The sequence below is a fragment of the Vitis riparia genome, chromosome 2 (genome assembly GCF_004353265.1).
Source record: "Vitis riparia cultivar Riparia Gloire de Montpellier isolate 1030 chromosome 2, EGFV_Vit.rip_1.0, whole genome shotgun sequence".
NCBI lineage: Eukaryota > Viridiplantae > Streptophyta > Magnoliopsida > Vitales > Vitaceae > Vitis > Vitis riparia.
In genome coordinates this window covers 13,322,397-13,343,942 of record NC_048432.1, presented here as the reverse complement: position 1 = coordinate 13,343,942, position 21,546 = coordinate 13,322,397, and the positions used below count along the sequence as shown (strand labels likewise).

At 31.2% G+C, this 21,546-nt stretch overlaps 1 protein-coding gene across 3 annotated transcripts; it reads left to right on the top strand.

The window, feature by feature from the left end:
- The first annotated feature begins 14,100 nt into the window (after positions 1-14,100).
- Positions 14,101-20,214, top strand: LOC117934113 (calcineurin B-like protein 1). Of its 3 annotated transcripts, none has more exons than XM_034855741.1 (9): positions 14,103-14,271; positions 15,009-15,158; positions 16,188-16,270; positions 16,926-16,985; positions 18,232-18,340; positions 18,454-18,506; positions 18,884-18,964; positions 19,620-19,732; positions 19,833-20,214. In XM_034855741.1, exons 2-9 carry the CDS (start codon positions 15,080-15,082, stop codon positions 19,894-19,896), a joined length of 642 nt encoding a protein of 213 aa, XP_034711632.1. In that variant the 5' UTR covers positions 14,103-14,271; positions 15,009-15,079; the 3' UTR covers positions 19,897-20,214. The 3 variants fall into 3 exon arrangements, with proteins under 3 accessions (XP_034711641.1, XP_034711632.1, XP_034711625.1); XM_034855734.1 differs by having other exon boundaries at positions 15,004-15,158; XM_034855750.1 differs by lacking the exon at positions 18,884-18,964 and having other exon boundaries at positions 14,101-14,271; positions 15,004-15,158.
- The last annotated feature ends 1,332 nt before the right edge of the window (positions 20,215-21,546 follow it).

The window sequence follows — 21,546 nt, the reverse complement described above, 5'->3', positions numbered from 1 at the left end:
TTAGGGCAATGGATCACGACATTGGGTTGGTCGATGGATCACGACATGGGCCTAGGCGAGCAGTATGGCTGTTTGCGCACACGGGCCCAACTGTTTCCTTTCACAAGCAATAACATGAAATGAGCTAACCATTTAAAAGTAATTAGTTTTAGTTATTATCTTGCTTTTTCTACTCTGCATGACAATTGATTAAAAAATTGAGGTTGTTAAATAATATATCTAATACCACATCAGTATATAATTTCATCAAAAATTAGTTGATTATTTAAATAAATAAAATAATAAACTATTTCATCGAAAACAAATTTTCAAAATTCATTTCCCCGATAATTTAGAAATTTTCTTAGGGAGAATTGTGTTTTGAGTCCAGTTGGGCCCAAAAATTAACATTTGGTCCATATATCATGCATATTTAAGCGCAAGACCCAAACAAAGTATGAAAATTAAGATGAAGGATATTATCTTTCATTAATCCCCAAAATATCCTTAACCCTTACATAGGCACAAATGAGTGTGAATTTTAATTTAATTTTATTTTTTTTCCCTTTTCTATTCCCTATTAAGTATTACTCATTTCTAACTTTTTTTTTTATTTTTCTTCCAATCTATATTTCTATTTTATGTCAAATAAAAAGCAATAATATTTTTTTGTTTTTCATTTTTAAAGATATTGAATCTTTTTGCTTTTATTATAAACAATGATAAAAATTTTGGGATTTTTCATCCAAATATTTTTTATCTTTTTGTATTTATCTTTTAGTTTAATTTTTAATTTTTATTTTAAATTTATATTACACTTTCATTTATATTTTTCTCTTATTTTTAATTATTTTTTATATTTTCTACATTAACCATATTTTAAAAAATTTAAAAATTAACTATCACCTCACTTTATTTTATATATATATCCTTTTAGCTTTTCAATTTTTATTGTTTTTATTTTAAAATTTTTAAAAAGATAAATTTATTGAAAAAAATAACTAAGATATGAAATTCTAATATTATATTAATAATTTTTCTTATTTGGATAGACTAATGCAAAGTATTTTGACTCACAACAAGAAAATTGTCAATACAATTTTTTAGTTAAACTTTAGAAATTAAATTTCAAATAAAATATATTATATAAAATTTTATATAAAAATTATTGAAAGTGGTATTTATTTTTTTTATTGACTTTCAAACTTATCTAATTTTTTACTTGAAAGGTAATAGAACATGTTTATAAAAAAAAACTAGTGTTTCATTTTTTAAATAAATGAGTATAAATATATTAAAAGAATTAAAGATAATCTTAGTAAAAAAATTGATAAATATGATTATAATTTTAAATATAGATTCATTTGGATAAAATTTCACCAAAAAATAAAATAAAATAGTGGAAAGAAAAAACATTGCTAAAACTACAAAAACAAAATATGCAATTACAAAATTTTGATGATGAAATTTTAAAATAAAATTCGAAACAATTCTTGAGTGAGAGAATTTGAGTGGGGAAAAAAATCTTTGAGTGGAAAAAATTGGGAAAGTTTTTTAAAATCACATGAAATCCTTAACAAAAAGTAGTTTTGTGCACCCTTATACAATTAGTATATTTGTCTTATACAGTTATAGTAATACCACTGTAAAATAACTCAAATTTCATACATCATTTCATGAATATATGACAATAGGTCGTTTAACCATATTTGCATTGGTTTGGATTTAAAAAAGAAAAAAAATTGTTATATAATTTTGTTTTACAATCATCATAAGTAAGGTACCTATTCAGATGACCATATACAAGTTAGATAAAGTGCATGAGATGAATGTATGTTTAACTAATGTATGTAAGGAATGTCATTTATTCTCGGTTATGGGAAATAAACAAACAAATTTTTCAGAATCACTTAAAATCTTTCACAAATAATAGTCTTGTACACCTTTGTACAGTGACTCAAATTCCATATACCCCCTACTCAATATGTAATCATAGGTAGGTTAACCATGTTTTCATTGGTTAGTGGAAGATGGAAATATATATATATATATATATATATATATATATATATATATATATATATATATATATATATATATATATATATATATATATATATATTTATTAAAATAACTAATAGAAAAAAATAAAAATGGATAATCAATAAATGAAATTTAATTCTTTTTATTATTTTCATATAAAAATAGTACTAAACAATTAATACGAAAACCCAGACCACCTTCTTCTTTCCGAAGGCATAATTTATCCCAACTGAGCCAATTAATACGCCTTCCTCCATCGGACTTCGGGCCCCACCAGAAAGAGTTCATCATTTTTTGTAGCTCTTCACTTAGAGAAATAGGCAATAAAAAAGTGCTCATACAATATGAAGGAATAGCCTGACCAACTGCCTTGATCAAGATTTCCTTACCTGCCTGAGAGAGCAACTTACTCTGCCATCCTTGTAAACGCCGCCACAATCTATCACGGAGAAAACCAAACACAGCTCTTTTACTTTTGCCAATCAAAGAGGGAAGCCCAAGATATCTTCCAGTGTTAAGAGGAGTGGAAACACCAAGAATATTAGAGATAAAATCTCTATCCAAAGATGAGACATTTCTACTAAAAAGATACCTGATTTTTGAAAATTAATAGCTTGCCCCGAATCAGATTCATACTTAGCAAAAATAGTGTGCATGGTTGAACTCTCTACTGCATCAGCTCTAAAGAAAAAGAAACTATCATCGGCAAATAAAAGATGTGAGATCCTAGGAGCACCTCTACAAATCCTACAACCATGAATAGCACCCCGCCTCTCTGCCTGCTTAATGAGGGAAGACAAACCTTCTGCACAAATGATAAATAAATATGGCGACAGAGGGTCTCCTTGTCTTAGCCCGCGCCCAGGAGAAAATGGCCCAACCAGCTCACCATTCACAGAGACAGAATAGGAAACAGTAGAGACACACAACATTATCCACTCCACCCACTTGGAATCAAAGCCCATTCTCAACATGATAGCTTTGAGATAGTCCCAACGTATTCTATCATAAGCCTTGCTGATGTCAATTTTGAGAGCCACATCCCCAACCTTGCCATGAGTTTTTCTTTTCATGTAATGAATAAGCTCAAAGGCAACTACCACATTGTCTGTGATAGCCCTACCAGGAACAAAAGCTGATTGAGATTCATCAATTAAAACAGGAAGGAAAACTTTCAACCGATTGGCCAGTACCTTTGCTATAATTTTGTAAAGGACATTACAGAGAGCAATAGGCCGAAGATCCCTCATTGAGACAGGATTATCATTTTTTGGAATCAAAACAATGATAGTCTCATTTAACGAAGCTGGAAACTCATTGTTGTTTAACCAAGAAGAGCAAGCATGAAAAATATCCTTGCCAATAAGAGGCCAAAAATGCTGAAAGAAAGCAGGATTGAAACCATCCGGTCCTGGTGACTTGTCAGGATGCATTTGTTGAACTGCAATTGAGAATTCTTCAAAAGAAAAAGAAGATAGCAAGTTTGCATTATGAGCCGCAGTTACCCTACTGTCCACATAGCTTAAATCCGGTAGAGAAACATTTCTTTCCATAGCAAAAAGAGTTTTAAAATATGATAAGGCCACCCGGCACAGATTAGGTTGATCCTCCCACCAGGTCCCCATGTCATCCTGCAATTTATTAATTTTATTGGCTCTCTTCCTTGCACTAGCCACTGCATGAAAATAACGTGTATTCATGTCTCCCCCCTGCAACCAATGACTTTTTGCCCTCTGTTTCCAGAAAAACTCTTCTTGCATAAGAACATTAGATAAAGCAGTTTTATAAGCTTTTAAAACTTGACTGTTCGTAGGCCCATCCTTGTCCCTATATTGCTCAATACACCTTTTGTAATGGGATATTTTATTCTTAAACTTGAAAGCATGTTCCCGGCCCCACTCTTTTAAAGCAAAAGAGCAAGTATGAATTTTGTCTATCAGGCTCTCAGCATGAGGAGATCTCCATGCATTTGACACTACAAAATCCAGTCCATCCTCCTTGAGCCATCCATTCTCAAACCGAAACCTGTATTTATAAACACAAGAAAACTTGTCCACCGTATTCAACTCAATTGGGGAGTGATCAGAGACAGGAGCTACTAAATTATTTAGCTTTGCATTAGAAAAAAGATTAAGCCAAGATACATTTACTAAAGCCCGATCAAGACGCTCCTCAACCCAGTGACTTGACCCACGACCTCTTTCCCAAGTGAAAGGATACCCCTTGAGAGGAAGATCTTGAAGTTGACAGTCTGAAAGAGCTTCACAAAAACCTCTAATTAACCATGGAGGATGTGGGACACTGCCTTTTTTTCTTCATTACAGACAATATCATTGAAGTCACCCAAACAACACCATGGAAGAGAGGAAGCAGAATAGAGAGACCGAAGAAGATTCCAAGACAAATGTCGTTGGCTTCTATCCGGGAAACCATAGAAACCAGTAACTCTCCACCGAAGACCATCCTCCTCTGAGACTTCCATATCTATATGTGATTGAGAGTAACTCAACAAAGAAAACATCCCTGCCTTCCTCCAAAGAAAAGCTAAACCTCCTCCACGCCCCACACGATCAACACAGAAAGCACCTTCAAAACCCAGCTTAGACTTCAACTTCTCAACTTGTGCTGAATGTACAAGAGTTTCAATAAGAAAAATAAAATCAGGCTTGCGAGATTTGTTGATCTCACATAGAGCTAGAACTGTTCGAGGGTTGCCCAGCCCTCGACAGTTCCAACTAATGCCTATCATGGCTGTTGGCAGGCCTGGTTACCAGGTCCCGCCAATGAAATGTAATTCTTTTTGGTAGTGGAGCTTGTTTCCAGCACCCTGTTAGCAGCCACTGCAACTTGACTCGCAGTGGCCTGTTCTCCAGAATCAATAGCCATGCTATCTGAATGGCTTAAAAAAAATAGCTCGGCCCTTCTGCGTTTTTTATCCTCCACAATCTCCAGCCCATTTTCCTTAAAGCCCATATTATCACCTCCTGAAGTAATCACGTGACCCTCTGCATGAGAGGAACTAGATGGCTTGGTAGTGCACGTGGGAAAAGTTTGTAATCCATGCAATATTTGCGGCAATCTGTTAGCAGTTTGAAAATCCTTGATCCCACCAGACTCGGAGCTGATTACTTCTTGAATGGAAAAATCAGATCCATATCCTGATCCCCTAGGAATATTACCATACCCGGAATCGTCTGCATGCGTAGAATTCTCCATTGTTTCCCGCAACCATCGCTCTCCACCATATTCAGAACCTCTTCTCGTTGGAACACGAAGATCCGGACTCCATTCTCTTTTGATATCACCATCAGTTATAGAGAAAAGTTTATCACAAAATTTTTCTGAATGCCCTAACATGCCACATAGATAACAGAAAGTGCTCAGCCGTTCATATTTGAAGTGAACCAAGGACCACTCCCCCTGAGGTTTTCGAATTTTCTTCCACCTTTTTAATGGCTGCCTCACATCCAGAAGAACTCTAATACGCATGAAATTTCTCCACAGGCCAGCATTGTTATTTATATCGTAGTCAACAAATTTTCCAATAAAGTTGCCAAGTTGCTTACCAACATTAAGAGACATAGACCCCACTGGAATATCATATACTTGAATCCAAAACATAACATGAAATAAAGGTATAGCAGTTGGAATTGCACCTTGTTTTAGATGGTGGAGAATGAGTAGGTGGTTGTCAAAAGTCCATGGACCTCCCTCAAGAACTCTCTTCAAATCAACAATATGGAAGAATTGGAAAAGGAAAAGTTGTTTGTTGATTTCTTTGATACAGATACCTTTTCCGGGTCTCCAAACGCTGGCAAGGCGATGTTTCATAGCATTAAAATTGATCATCCGATCAGTGAGAAACCTTCCAATGAGGCATAGATCAAAAGACTGAGTAGTGCTCCCATCCTCACCCGTATCAAGAACAAGTTCCTCCTCCTCATCAACTGAGAGTGAGAGATTTTCCAGCCGATAATCCATAATAGAAGTAAGCACACCCTTCACAGAATGAAACAAATGATAGGAGAAAAAAAAGCAGAAACTCTCACAAGGGGAGAGACAAAATGAAAACTCTCACAAAAGGAGAGACAAATTGAAAACTCTCACAAAAGGAGAGACACATTTTTATAAAGAACTAAAGTTGAACATGTTTGGTGTTAGGGAAGTAAAAAGAAAGAAAAAATGGTAATTTTATGAATAAAAAATAAATATAATTAAAATTAGTTAAAAACTTATATATTTTTAAATTATTTAATATTTATATAAAAATATTAAAAAATTAAAATTAATTAAAATCTTGAATAATTTCAAATTATTTAATTTTTATATAAAAAAATTTAAAATAAGTGGAACGGGTTTGATAAGTTATATAAAAAAATAGTTTATTAATTTTAAATCAATTTTTTGTTTCCATCTTCATCATTTTTTTTTCTCCTTTTACTTTTACTCTCTTTTTCCTTTTCTTCCTTGGCATTTTTCCTCAAATTTTCACAAACTAAACAGAGCGAAAATGGTCAGAGAAAGAGCCAGGAGCGTTGGGCTCTAGAGTGGGATGGACTTTGCCAATGTTCAGCTTGCCCTTATGGGGTTGGTAGTGCGCTAGATTAGGGCAATGGATCACGACATTGGGTTGGTCGATGGATCACGACATGGGCCTAGGCGAGCAGTATGGCTGTTTGCGCACACGGGCCCAACTGTTTCCTTTCACAAGCAATAACATGAAATGAGCTAACCATTTAAAAGTAATTAGTTTTAGTTATTATCTTGCTTTTTCTACTCTGCATGACAATTGATTAAAAAATTGAGGTTGTTAAATAATATATCTAATACCACATCAGTATATAATTTCATCAAAAATTAGTTGATTATTTAAATAAATAAAATAATAAACTATTTCATCGAAAACAAATTTTCAAAATTCATTTCCCCGATAATTTAGAAATTTTCTTAGGGAGAATTGTGTTTTGAGTCCAGTTGGGCCCAAAAATTAACATTTGGTCCATATATCATGCATATTTAAGCGCAAGACCCAAACAAAGTATGAAAATTAAGATGAAGGATATTATCTTTCATTAATCCCCAAAATATCCTTAACCCTTACATAGGCACAAATGAGTGTGAATTTTAATTTAATTTTATTTTTTTTCCCTTTTCTATTCCCTATTAAGTATTACTCATTTCTAACTTTTTTTTCTTTTTTCTTTTTCTTCCAATCTATATTTCTATTTTATGTCAAATAAAAAGCAATAATATTTTTTTGTTTTTCATTTTTAAAGATATTGAATCTTTTTGCTTTTATTATAAACAATGATAAAAATTTTGGGATTTTTCATCCAAATATTTTTTATCTTTTTGTATTTATCTTTTAGTTTAATTTTTAATTTTTATTTTAAATTTATATTACACTTTCATTTATATTTTTCTCTTATTTTTAATTATTTTTTATATTTTCTACATTAACCATATTTTAAAAAATTTAAAAATTAACTATCACCTCACTTTATTTTATATATATATCCTTTTAGCTTTTCAATTTTTATTGTTTTTATTTTAAAATTTTTAAAAAGATAAATTTATTGAAAAAAATAACTAAGATATGAAATTCTAATATTATATTAATAATTTTTCTTATTTGGATAGACTAATGCAAAGTATTTTGACTCACAACAAGAAAATTGTCAATACAATTTTTTAGTTAAACTTTAGAAATTAAATTTCAAATAAAATATATTATATAAAATTTTATATAAAAATTATTGAAAGTGGTATTTATTTTTTTTTATTGACTTTCAAACTTATCTAATTTTTTACTTGAAAGGTAATAGAACATGTTTATAAAAAAAAACTAGTGTTTCATTTTTTAAATAAATGAGTATAAATATATTAAAAGAATTAAAGATAATCTTAGTAAAAAAAATTGATAAATATGATTATAATTTTAAATATAGATTCATTTGGATAAAATTTCACCAAAAAATAAAATAAAATAGTGGAAAGAAAAAACATTGCTAAAACTACAAAAACAAAATATGCAATTACAAAATTTTGATGATGAAATTTTAAAATAAAATTCGAAACAATTCTTGAGTGAGAGAATTTGAGTGGGGAAAAAAATCTTTGAGTGGAAAAAATTGGGAAAGTTTTTTAAAATCACATGAAATCCTTAACAAAAAGTAGTTTTGTGCACCCTTATACAATTAGTATATTTGTCTTATACAGTTATAGTAATACCACTGTAAAATAACTCAAATTTAGAGACACATACATCATTTCATGAATATATGACAATAGGTCGTTTAACCATATTTGCATTGGTTTGGATTTAAAAAAGAAAAAAAATTGTTATATAATTTTGTTTTACAATCATCATAAGTAAGGTACCTATTCAGATGACCATATACAAGTTAGATAAAGTGCATGAGATGAATGTATGTTTAACTAATGTATGTAAGGAATGTCATTTATTCTCGGTTATGGGAAATAAACAAACAAATTTTTCAGAATCACTTAAAATCTTTCACAAATAATAGTCTTGTACACCTTTGTACAGTGACTCAAATTCCATATACCCCCTACTCAATATGTAATCATAGGTAGGTTAACCATGTTTTCATTGGTTAGTGGAAGATGGAAATATATATATATATATATATATATATATATATATATATATATATTTATTAAAATAACTAATAGAAAAAAATAAAAATGGATAATCAATAAATGAAATTTAATTCTTTTTATTATTTTCATATAAAAATAGTACTAAACAAGGTTTTCAATTTTTATTTTTAAAAATAGTTTTCATTTTTTAATTAAATGTTTTTTCAAAAAGAAAATATAAAAAATATAAATCATATTACCATTTTTTTATAAAGTATTTTTAAAAATAATTTTTGAACATAATTTTTCTTTATTTATAATTTAAAATAAAAAATAATGTTGATTTTCAATTATTTATAAAAAATTTTTAAAAACAATGAAAAATTCAAATTGTTAAAATATAATTATTGAGGTTGCATGAATGGTGGTTCAATAAAGACAAAAAAAAACTTATGTAAAAGGTTATGAGGTATTTTAGTCCAACAATATTTTATATCCTTAAAAGATAATATATAGAAATTTGAAGAATATATTGATCTTTTAACATCTTATATCATTTTCATCAATTTGAAAATTATATGGACCAAATATTAATTTTTGGGCCCAGCTGGGCTCAAAACACAATTTTCCCATTTTCTTAATTATTTTCATATCTAAAAAAAATTATTATTATTAAATTTACTTTTAAACTATGAGATAATAAAACTTGAATTGATAATTCAACCATGACATACAATACTATTTTCCATAGTTGGGATCAGTGGCGAGCTAATAATTTAGTTTAGGGGGCAATTCTTGAAACAAATATGGGCTTTAAACCAATACTCCATAATTATCATTGTTAGGAAAAGCAATAACCAGCTCGGATTTGAGTCATACTATTGCAAGATATGTAGGTTTTTTGTTTTAATATTTTCCCAGGGGCATGTACCCATGGGCACTACCTGGCTCACCGGTGGTTGAGACTAATTTCATTGTCCCATGTAATAAGGTGAAACTTCTCATCTTTTGTCTATAGATTTGCCAAAATTTTGGGAGGGTGCTGACTTTTCTAGGCATTAAGCAGCTCTCCACAAGTACTTAAAAATTCAACCATATAACTTATTTTACCTTCCATAGGAAAAAGTCCATTGTAAGTGTTTCTTATGCGATTAAAATTAAATTATATTTAAATCTCATGATACATGTCTTAAATTTATTTTTATTATAAAGTTGAATTTGGTGTACGTGTGTGTGCCCCCAAATATCATACCCAATTAGTGGAAGTGTCAATTAATTGTAAATAGACCATTTTCATATATCAATAATAGCAAATTGCCTTTTCCGAGCCAGCATAGGCGCGTGATCCCAACCACCTAATCTTCTCAACGGCTTAACGCTATAGCATGTGAATAAGGCTTTAAATACTTGGGAAGATTTAAATCTTAACCTAGCTGGATCCAAACCCCACTCTCCTTCTCAAGGATCGTCCGTTCATATTTTCAGTCATATCAACACCTAGAAAGGAAAATTAATATTTAATTGCAGATAATTCCCCTAAATTTCCGTGATCCGAATTTTTAAGGAATCATTATCTTAAAACAAATTATTATGTCGCTATTATTGTTTTTGTTGCATGAGTGATGTGTAATGCTAAATTATATTTTTCTTTAATATAAGTTATAAACAAGACATATAAACTTTATATTATACTCACGTAGTCAAATTATAATAGTCAGTCTATCTATCTACAATATTTATTAAATTTTTAATTTATTTTTTACTTTCTAAATATAAGCTTAATAATTTATACAATAAAAAATGTTTGAAAATGGACATCTTCCCAATAGGAGTCAAAGTAAGTACAGATGTAAAATATTTCTACATGATTCTAAGTGTCTAAAACTCTATTAAATTAAGAAGCACGAAACATGATTACGTATGATTAAATACATGCCAGGAGACTAATCAGCTGGTTTCGAAATGAGTCGTGTCAACTTTCGATAGGACCAGCCAAGTTGGGGCGAACCGAAAGCGACACGTAACCATTCAAAGAGCGGACTTGAATTACTTGCACAAGACTTGGAAGAAGATTTCAACTACCATCCAATATTCTAAACTCATATTGTCAATAAAGAACACCTGTCGGTTGTATCTGACCAAAAAGTGCCATGTGAACAAATAGTCGTGGCACAAATCAAATGCTACACACCCAAGTTGATGGATATTCTAATCAAAATTGAATACAATGATGGCTACGAATGTGTTTCAAAGATTTTGAGATAATATAATTTAGTTGAATTATTGGCATTTGAACGATGTGGGAAGTACCGGAAACTTCCTTTTTCCCTTTTTTTAGGAAAAATGTTGGGTTTGGAATCAAATGAACATCTTAAAATTCAACGCGGTAGTTGATCAAGAAAATTTATATCTTAGAGGAAAAGTTACATTTTAGAAAATTCAAAGTTTTCTCATTAATTCTTCAATATGTTTGGCTTCCGGAAACATTAGGGAAGGAAAAAAAATACTAAAAAAAAAAATTATTTTTTGTATTTGGTTTTATGATGAAAAATAAAATAGAAAATCAAATATAATTAAAATTATTAAGAAATTTGTATATATTTTTTAAAATTATCTAATATTTATATGAAATAGTTAAATAAGTGAAAAAAGTTTGAAATAATATATAAAAATAATTTATAAATTTTAAATATATTTTTGTTTTTTTTTTTACTTTTTTTTTCAACTTGTTTTATAAAATTTGAAGGAAAATGTGAGGGAAATAAAATATGAAGAAAAAGTAGAAAGGAAAAAAAGTTAAATAAAATAAAAATATGATGAATTATTTTTATTTGCTATTTAAAATTTATTTTATTTATTTTAATTTATGAATATAAATATTAAATAATTTAAAAATACGTAAGTTTCTAAATAATTTTAATTATATTTAATTATCTTTGAAATTTTCCATATGAAAACCAAACATAAGAAAATCAATTTCCTTAATATTTTTTTTCTTTCCTACTTTTGGGAATTGAACATAATTTTTCTCTATTTTCTTTCTTTGGCTTTTTCTTTTAAACTTTTTAGGAACCAAACATAGCCTAAGGTTGAGTTTGGTTCATAGAAAAATAGAAGGAAAATGCCAGAGAAATAAAATAAAAACAAAATTTTGAAGGAAAATAAAAATTAGATTTAGAATTAATAAATTATTTTTATATGTTCTTTCAAAACTGTGTCATTCATTTTCCCTCGTTATACAAATGTTAAATAATTTTAAAATATGTAACTATTTAACTAATTTTAATTGTATTTAATTTTTTTTTGGTATTAATATTTTCCGGGAATCAAAGCCTAAATCCATGATAAAATATGAATTATGTCATATAAAAATATAGTTTGTATAGAGGTGGAGACAATTTCTGATTATAGTGGTGGACATTTTTGTGTCTGAGGATTCCTATTCCATCCTATGAATAATCTAAAACACTATTTTAAGAGTTTGTCGCATATAATTTAAATTCTGCTGCAAAAGGTGTAACATTACATGTGCGGTTGAGGCACAACCAAACAATTGCATGTGATGGGAAGGCTTTTTTTTTTTTTTTTTAATTATTATTATTAGTGGAGGAAGTAAAAAAAATTTCCGAAAATTAAATTTTTATTTATGTGTTTATAAGAATATTGGAAAATAGAGTTGGAATGAAACTGATCATCTTAATATCATATATGGAGGGATAATATTTTTTTTTATTTTTTAATTTTAATACTATTATTAACATAAACCAAAATAATTTTAGCAATAATTCCTTTAGCAATGCTTCATCATATCAAATAATTCAGAAGTATTTGCCCAAAAATCGACATTATTTTAATTGTGTCTAAAATTAATTTAGGGAAATGAATCTCAACTCGTATTTGAATTGACTAATGAGAAGTTATAAATTTCATTTTTAAGTAAATCAATTTAATAAATTAATTTAAGTTATTAGATAAATTAAATATGTTTGGTAAAATAGTTTAATGGTGTGACTTAAAAGTTAAAAACAATTTTAAATAATAAATAAAAATAATTAATTTATTTTTAAGTTAATATATTCATTTTATTTTTTTATCTTTATTTTTCATAATTATCTAAACAATTTCTTTTACTACTTTACAATCTCAATTGTTACTTAACTTCTTTATATTAGTTATAATTTATGATCATAAATATATCAATTTGATGATTTATAATAATTTATAATATAATTTTATCAAACAACCTTAATACTTAAAATAAAAATTAAGTAATAAGTTTTAAGTTGTTTTAACTTAAAATTAACTTAAGTTTTTAAGTAAATTATCATACATGATGCTTAAATGTCTATATCTTTATTTATTTTTTCAATTATTTCATATCAAAGGAGGATTTTAATTAGATATTTGTAATTTGCACACCAATAATAAATATTTCAAATGTTCCAACAAATGCATTTTTCATTGGAACATATATTCATGGAAAAAATAAGAAGAATCAAATAACTTTATTTGAGAAATTATTGTAAAATTACAATAAAGTAGCACACTTGAGCAATAATTTTTCCTATATAATTTCAAATTGCTAATCTAATTTTTACTTCTTAAGACACATATTGAGTTTTAGAAAAGAAAAGAAAAAAACTTAATTTTATATGCACATAATTTGGGATTTTTTTTAATTTATTTTTATAATATAATTTCCAAAAAAAAAAAAGAAAAAAAAGAAAAAAAAGACAAATAACTTATTTTCATTATTATTTTTGTTTATAAATAGATGTATTTATAAATCTATTTAATGATTTACATTATATAAATTTATATTAATTATTGCTTAATTTGCATAAACCATAACGAGAATAAAATTTAATGAAAATTATAAAAATGAACATTTTATAGTTATTAAAATTTGAAACCGTATACCGAATCAGATTTCTATTTCTATATTTAGATGCAAAATATTATTTTTTGTAAAAGTTCTTAATATAGAAGAAAATTTAATATTGTAAATGCCATATTTATAACGAATTTGATTTTTATTTCTAATATCATAAATGAGGGTGATTTTTTGGTTAATAATTTATTGATACCAATCAAAGTATTAATAATAAATTTATCTTAATTATGTTGATTAATATTTAGTTTTTCTATTTCACAAAAAATCAACACTCACCTTAATATATCTATTTTATTTATTTTTTAAATTTAAAATAGATCTAAGATATTAAAACTATGCTTTGCGTTTCCAAGAGGAAACACGGGGCGGGTGGGGGAAAGAGAGGTAGTGGTTTCACGTGCTGGCAAAGTGGACTGATCACTGAAGGAGGGAGGATCACGTGCCATAAAAGCTTGAGACGAATATTCCATTCTAGCGCGTTAAATTCCGATATTTCTTTCTCCAGGCGCTCAACACAGCGCGTGGAGTCACTCACCGTAACCCTTTACTTTTGTTCTCAGCTTTTATCGGGGTTTCCAACTTTACTTGTTCAGACTTCAGACATAAGAATGCAATTTTCTCGGGAAAATTCGTGATTGAAAACTCCTAGCCGTCCCGACCGTTCCTCAACCACTTCTTAAACGCCTCTTATCTTTCACTCCGCAAGAGTCTTCGCTTCTTTCCCTTCCTCTTTCGCCGGCCGAGCTCGGTCGGTAAGTGATTTTCTCTCTCTCATTCTTGGATCTCTTTGTTTGTTCGGTTGCATGGAGGGGTTTGTGGTGGGATGGTTTGGCTGCTGATAAAATGAAAGAAAAAGAAGGAAGAAAAGGATATTTTGGATCTTTTTCTTTTTCTTTTCCTTTTTTCCTCTTCAATGTTGTTTTGGTTTCCGAGAGACGGAGTGAAGGCGCGGTAGCGTCTCTCTCTGGTTGATGGGAAATGGAAGAAAAGGGAAAGAAAAATGAAAATTTTAGTTTTTTTTTTTCTATTTTTTGATTTTATGTTGGTTTAGTTTTGAGAGAACGAGTCTTACCGCGGCTGGGCCAAATTATATTTCTTTGTTTGGATTCTGAGATACGGAGAAAAGGAAAAATTTGAATCGTGTTTCTAATGTTGTTTTAGTTTCTAGGGGATCTAGACCCGAATTTGGACCTAATAAAGAGTTAGAAAGTAATTATTGCATTTCACTGGGTGGATTCTAGATTGAATCCTCGTTAATTTGTTATAATTTATTTTGGGATTATGATGATTAAGTCTCGAAAATTTTTCATCTTGTCGGAACTTGTTCATGGGATTTTCTAAGCTTCCCTTATTTGCATTTTTAGATTAGAAAAATGTCCTTTCAATGTAAGGATTCATATGTGTTATTTGAGATTGGCCTTTTTTTTTTTTTTTTACTAATTATTTCTGTGTGGTGGTTTTTGAAATTTGGATCGTACTGTAAGGTCAGGATGGTTTTGATGATGTACTGTAGTGAAGCCTAGGCGGTAGTCTAGTTGTGCGCTTCTCCTTCTTCTGTAAATGGGCTGCTTTCAGTCAACAGCAAGAAAGCAGTTTCCTGGACATGAGGACCCAGTAATTCTTGCTTCCCAAACAGCTTGTAAGTTGTTTACTATTTCATTAGAAGGTTAATGTTGATACAGCTTTTTCTTTGTCTCTGGTCTCTGCTTTGTAATGATGCATGCTGTGTGATTGTGAATTTAGCTTCTATCCTTCCAATCGGTTAATGTTAGTTTACTATTTGGTTTGGAGCTTGTTATGATCGTGCCAGAATTTTAGGCCCACGGCTTGGTTACAAATGTTTAATAATCTTGGGTTTTGTGGAACACAATAATGGCAAGTAGATGGGGGAAAAATTGTAGATATGGCCATAATGAATTTACATCTTGCTTGGTCTGATCTTTCTTAGAACCATACACTTGAATCCCTGGAAAATACTTCTGTATGGAACACTGAGTTGAAACCCATAATTTAATTGTTCTAATGTACCTATTTTTAGCTTTTATCCTTCCAATCAGTTATTGTTAGTTTTCTCTTTGGTTTGGAGCTTGTTATGCTTGTGCCAGAATTTTAAGCCCATGAGCTGGTTACAAATGTTTAATAATCTTGGGTTTCGTGGAACCCAATAATGGCATGGGTAGTTGCTTGTTGTGGAAAAATTGTAGATATGGCCATGATGATTTTAAACCTAGCTCAGTCTGATCTTTCTTAGGACCATACACTTAAATCCCTTGAAAAATACTTCTGTATGAAACACCAAGTTAAAACCCATAAATTTAATTGTTCTAATGTACCTGTTTTTTGTGGCATGGGGAATACACTTTCATTCTTTATTGGTATAATTAAATTTGGATAATCTATTTGCTAGTTACACTTGGATAAAAAAACATGTATGCTTGTATATGCATTTGAACAAACACTCGTAAGATAATTCATGCATTCTATTGTTTTATGGTTAATCTTTGAGGCTTGTAAGTAGACCTAAACTGTTCTCCTTTTTTACAATATGGAATGAACTGAAGGTCATGCTATTTTTTCTATGGTGCATTCTAACAGCATTATATCTTTTTGTTTATTTTGATGTCGATTGATAGTGAGCCAACTGTCTTGCCATTTCTTGATTCTTCAGTTAGTGTGAGTGAAGTTGAAGCACTATTTGAGCTATTCAAGAGCATTAGCAGTTCTGTAATTGATGATGGGTTAATAAACAAGGTAATCTGTAATGGTATTAATTTTAGCTTTTTCTTTGTCCTCATTTCTTTTCTGTTTTGTTTCCTTTGTTTTTTTCTCTACTATGAAATTATATTTTTGGTTGATCTTTAGAAGGCCCTAATTTTTTTTCTTTAAATTTATCAATAAATATAGGAGTCCATTGGAATGGGATTGCTATTTTCAACTTGGTATCATCTGTGATTTCAAAGGGTTGTGCTTGTATATAACTTAATACAGGGATCCATTGAAAATGGTTTCAAATTTTGACAAGATATTATTTATAATTTTAAAGGCTTGCACTTGTATATCTCTTTCTCTCTCTCTCACAAACACATACATGACACAAATAGGGAGAGAGAGAGAGGAGACAGAGATTGGTCATTGCTTGCGTAGCATGATGGTATGGTGCAGCCTTCATGATATTATTTTCTAATTACAACACTGCTGTTTCCTAACTTTACCACCTGCTGAATCATAGCAACACTTCAATATCTTCATTTCCAAGATTGACAAAATTTGTGTTTATTTGTAGGTGCATTTCTATTTGCTTATGTTCTATTCTGTAGTTGTTTCTATAGTATTTATGAAAAAGAAAGATGTCCTTTTGTAGATCTTTGCTCAAACGGAGCATTCAATGTTCCTCTTGTATATGCAGGAAGAGTTTCAATTGGCTCTATTCAAGAACAGAAAGAAGGAGAATCTCTTTGCAAATAGGGTAATACGTATTGTTCTTTATTTATTCATTTAAATATTTTCTAGAGCAAGGTCTAAATTATGCTTACAATACGATATTGGTTCAAAACCAGTGATGTGGGTTATCTTTGGAGCTTACACTTGTTTAAGATGTGGAATAGATTTTGTAGAATGCCTAAGCTTAAAGTAAGGAGAGAGTTTTTTTTTTTTTTTGTCCTTCTCACCTACTCTGGGCGTTTATTATGTACCTCATGATATTGTGTGCGCTTTTTATATATTTTCTCATTTTCCTATCAAAGGAAGAAAAGGATGTGGGATAATGTTTGAATGATATTTGATGGTGTTTTTTTTCCTGTATTTAAACTTCTGGTCAATGTTTTTTATTGTATTGCATTAAAAACCAGCCTATCAACCGGTTTTGGCAGATGTTTTTTATTTTACTTGTGGCTAGAATATGCACATCAAAGATTTTTTATGCACCTTTCCACAGCATTTTACTTTCATGAGGTCAATCGCAATGTCTAGTTACCAAGTCAAAAAGAGTGAGATTTCCTTAATGGATTCCTTTTTGATCGACATGGATATTCTAATCCCTCAGATATGTGATGAAGATGTCTTGGTTTAGGTTTTTGATGAATGCCCATGACTTGCACAGTCCTAAGTCTATCTCTATGTCGGATATAAGGCTGTGATTGATTAAGAGTAGGACTTGGGCAGTTGTTTAACTAGGCTTCCGAGCTGAAGATTTGCTTGACAAAGAGGAACTTCGATGAAAACTTGCCAAATTGGTTTCCAAATTTCTGCAATGGAGGGCTTAAAAGATCGAATTCGATAGATCTGTTGAGAAAGGTTGATTGTGTCAAAAGATCAAAAATACCAAAAATCACCAAAAGAAGGGATTCAAAAAATGTAATATGAAAATACCTAGTGCTGGACTGTTTTGTTCTTTCATTTTAAATAAAGAAATTATTTGTATCTGGATGGATCTCTTTAATCCATTAGGGGTGGTGAAGTGAGCTGTGGATTTTATTGCTGGAATCAATCCCTCACTTGGTCAGTACTGGAAGAATTCCAGCCATATGGGCCCATTAGGTGGGAAGGGGGGAGTTGATTTAAAAGAATTTTTTAATGTGATTAGTTAAACCTCATTGTAAGAAACTTGAACTATATGCACTGCAAGCATTATTCTTTTCACCATCTAAATACTTCTATTTGTTTTGAAATTGGAATAATTTTTTAATCAGAAATTGGGATCATTGAACTTGCAGATCTTTGATCTTTTTGATGTTAAGCGGAAGGGAGTCATTGATTTTGGTGACTTTGTCAGGTCACTAAATGTTTTCCATCCAAATGCCCCACAAGAAGACAAAATTGATTGTAAGTTTACTTGACATTTTAGGATTGCTTTGAATTGCATGAACTGGAGTACTGTTTTGTGCAATTGTTCTCAGTATATTTTAATGCATCTTGTATTTGACATAATATTGCAGTTTCATTCAAGCTCTATGATTTGGATAGCACAGGATTCATTGAGCGGCAAGAGGTACCTTGCTGCTTTATTTGTCATGTCTATGGGTTATATTTTTTTTTTCAATTGGTCAAGAGAGAACATGATAGACACTTATGTTTTTTGGTTTTTGCCTCTTTTATTGCCAATTATTTATACATCATACATACTTCTGCTTCAAAGGTCCCAAAGACAACTATTTTCCTTATTAGAAATAGTAAAATGCTTACATGTATTCTGTTTCTAATCTATCTTTGTCCTGTTTATTACGTGTTCATTTACCTGAGCCCAGCTCATGGACGTGATTATCTGAAGAGAAAATTACAGGACTTTTCTCTTGATTGTTGTGTTGATTCAATTATGTTTTATTGAAACCTCCATGTAGGCATCTTCATTCTATTTGATTTTGGCAGGTCAAACAAATGTTAATTGCACTTCTGTGTGAATCTGAAATGAAGTTGGCTGATGAAACCATCGAGATAATACTTGATAAGGTGACTTGTTGAACTGAGCTATAAGCAACCACATAATTCTCTTAGAGAATTCATTGAACATGCTACATTACTACATCACATGTTTTGTCCAGTCAACATAAACCATTTATAACCTAGATATATCTGCCTATTTGAGCATTCAAGATTGACGTCTGCCCAACTGGGTCATCACAAAAAGGTCAAATCCATGAGGATGATGATTGGAAATTTAGGGGCTGTGTGAGAAGCTGGATTCCAGTTGAACTGTATATTCTATTATCCCATTGAAGGGGAATAAAGCATATGAATGAATCCTGTTGGTTGTCTCCTTTTTCAGGAAAGGAAAATTTAACCTACTGTCACTTTCCATGCTAACAGGACATGAAAAGTGGCAGTTGATCTAGGCAGTTGGCCTGAATTTTTGGTTTCCTGAACAGTTTCTTTGGCCTTTATATAAAACAGGAAATATTCCTGGCGTCGCCATTGGTTGGAGTGGGCAAATTAACTTATATTTGTAGTACACACTCTAGGGCCTCAATAGTGATTTTCATGAATTGCATTCCGAAATATCTCTCTCCTCATAACTTTCATGTCTTTCCTGTTGGTACTGGGTTTCTTTTTGCCTTTCTTTTCTTTTCTGCTATTTGGTTGCTGAGATTTTAGAATTTGTCAACAGACGTTCTTGGAAGCTGACGTAAATCAGGATGGGAGGATTGATAAATCTGAGTGGCAGAATTTTGTTTCTCGGAACCCATCATTGTTGAAGATAATGACACTTCCTTATCTAAGGTGGGTAATCACAATGTTCTGGTCTCAAGCATCAACAATCATCACAAAGAAGCTTTTTTTGACAGTTGAGTAATTAATTTGTTTGGGTGCAAAAATGCAGGGACATAACGACTACCTTTCCGAGCTTTGTGTTTAATTCAGAGGTGGATGAGATTGCTACATAAAGTAAAAAAGAGTGGCTGCTAGGTTTGGAACACATTTGCAGTTTGATCCTTTGAAACCCAACTGTTTTACATGAAAGAAAGAGTAGATGAGTTTTGATTTTGTTTGTTTAAGAGAAATGCCATCTACATGTATTTGCAAAAGGTTGTGGGTGGCTATAATTAGCTTTTAGCAGTTCTCACTTGTGGGTAAGTTGTAAAGCATGTCACTACAATAGCTATCAAAGCCTCCCCATACGAACAAATTTACACATATGTGATCATTCTTAATTCAAGTACACCGGGCTGCCATGTGTGAAAGCCGCTTTTACCTCTGCACAATTCTTTGTTCCAGTGAAGGGGCGGTATAAAAGCATTTTTTACCCAAGAGAAATTTCTTGTGACGTTGCTCTACATTAAAAATAGAACTACAGGACATGGCAATGAAATGGGATGTTTCCAACGATGCATTGGCCCTTATTAATGGTTATGGCTATTGCATTCCTTACAGCTTCGGTCTAATTTTTCAAGTTTTTATATTAATTTTTTTTGATGATCCACGATATGAGATTTTTAGACCATGAAACCGTTGAATCACGACCTCTGCTTTATTTTAAGCTTTGGGCTGTCGCTTGACGTTAAGAAATAACCGGATGTAAACGCAGTCCTTTTAGATCAGAGAAGGCACAAAAGGAGAAAGTGAAACTGTGAAACTCAAACGGCCGAAACCACGAGACCCACGACCTCGTTTTTGGTAGCGGAGACTGTAGAGGATAAATGCGTCTTTCTGATAGGAAAAGAAGGCAAACGTCAAACATGACGTCGTTTTAGGTAGGAGCAAACGGAGAGCGGAGAGACAGGGTAAAAGTGGACCTGAGTTTGGTGGCTTTGTGAAACGGAGAAATTTGAGCGGGGAAAGTCCCGACGGTGTCGTTTTACGCCGCAGCTGAGGAAGAGGAAATGGACTTTTGAGCTCATCCGGTCAGGTGCTAGGCTCTGATCTACTACCAACCTCGAAAAATAAATCGATCTCGCCATCAGCTCGACTAAGAGCTCCGAATCGAAAAAGTAAACTGAACTTGACTTAAGATGAAGGAACCGAGTGCCCAAAAAAAAACTGGTTTTTTAAGGCTTCAAATCAAACTACTAGTCATTCCGACTATGAAAGAAAAGTAAGGAAGTCATTTTCTTGACAAACTTTCTTCCATATCTAATGTGGGCACCCAATTATGTAGATATTGTCCGCTTTAGGCCCAAGGGGACCTTCTCAACTTTAAAACGCGTCTACTTGATTAAGAGGAGTCTCTATATATATATAACATTAAAAACTTTTTCCTTTATCCGATGTGGGACATCACAAATACCCCCCACATGGGATTGTGGGGTCAAACAAACAAACACCCCTTACGGAGCCAAACAAATCCTCACACTGGGGTTGGGGATCGGCTCTGATACCATTTGTAATGACCCGTTATATATATAACGCTAAAAACTTTTTCCCTTATCCGATGTGGAACATTACAAATACCCCTCACATGGGATTGTGGGGTCAAACAAACAAACACCCCTTACGGAGCCAAAGAAACCCCCACACTGGGGTTGGGGATCGGCTCTGATACCATTTGTAATGGCTCGTTCCCAATCGTGTAGATATTGTCCACTTTGAGTCCAATG

Coding starts and splice junctions, on each gene's coding strand:
- LOC117934113 (XM_034855741.1), top strand. CDS start 15,080: ATGGGCTGCTTTCAGTCAACAGCAAGAAAGCAGTTTCCTGGACATGAG. Junction 15,159..16,187: donor TCTTGCTTCCCAAACAGCTT/GTAAGTTGTTTA, acceptor TTGATTCTTCAG/TTAGTGTGAGTGAAGTTGAA. Junction 18,965..19,619: donor TCGAGATAATACTTGATAAG/GTGACTTGTTGA, acceptor ATTTGTCAACAG/ACGTTCTTGGAAGCTGACGT.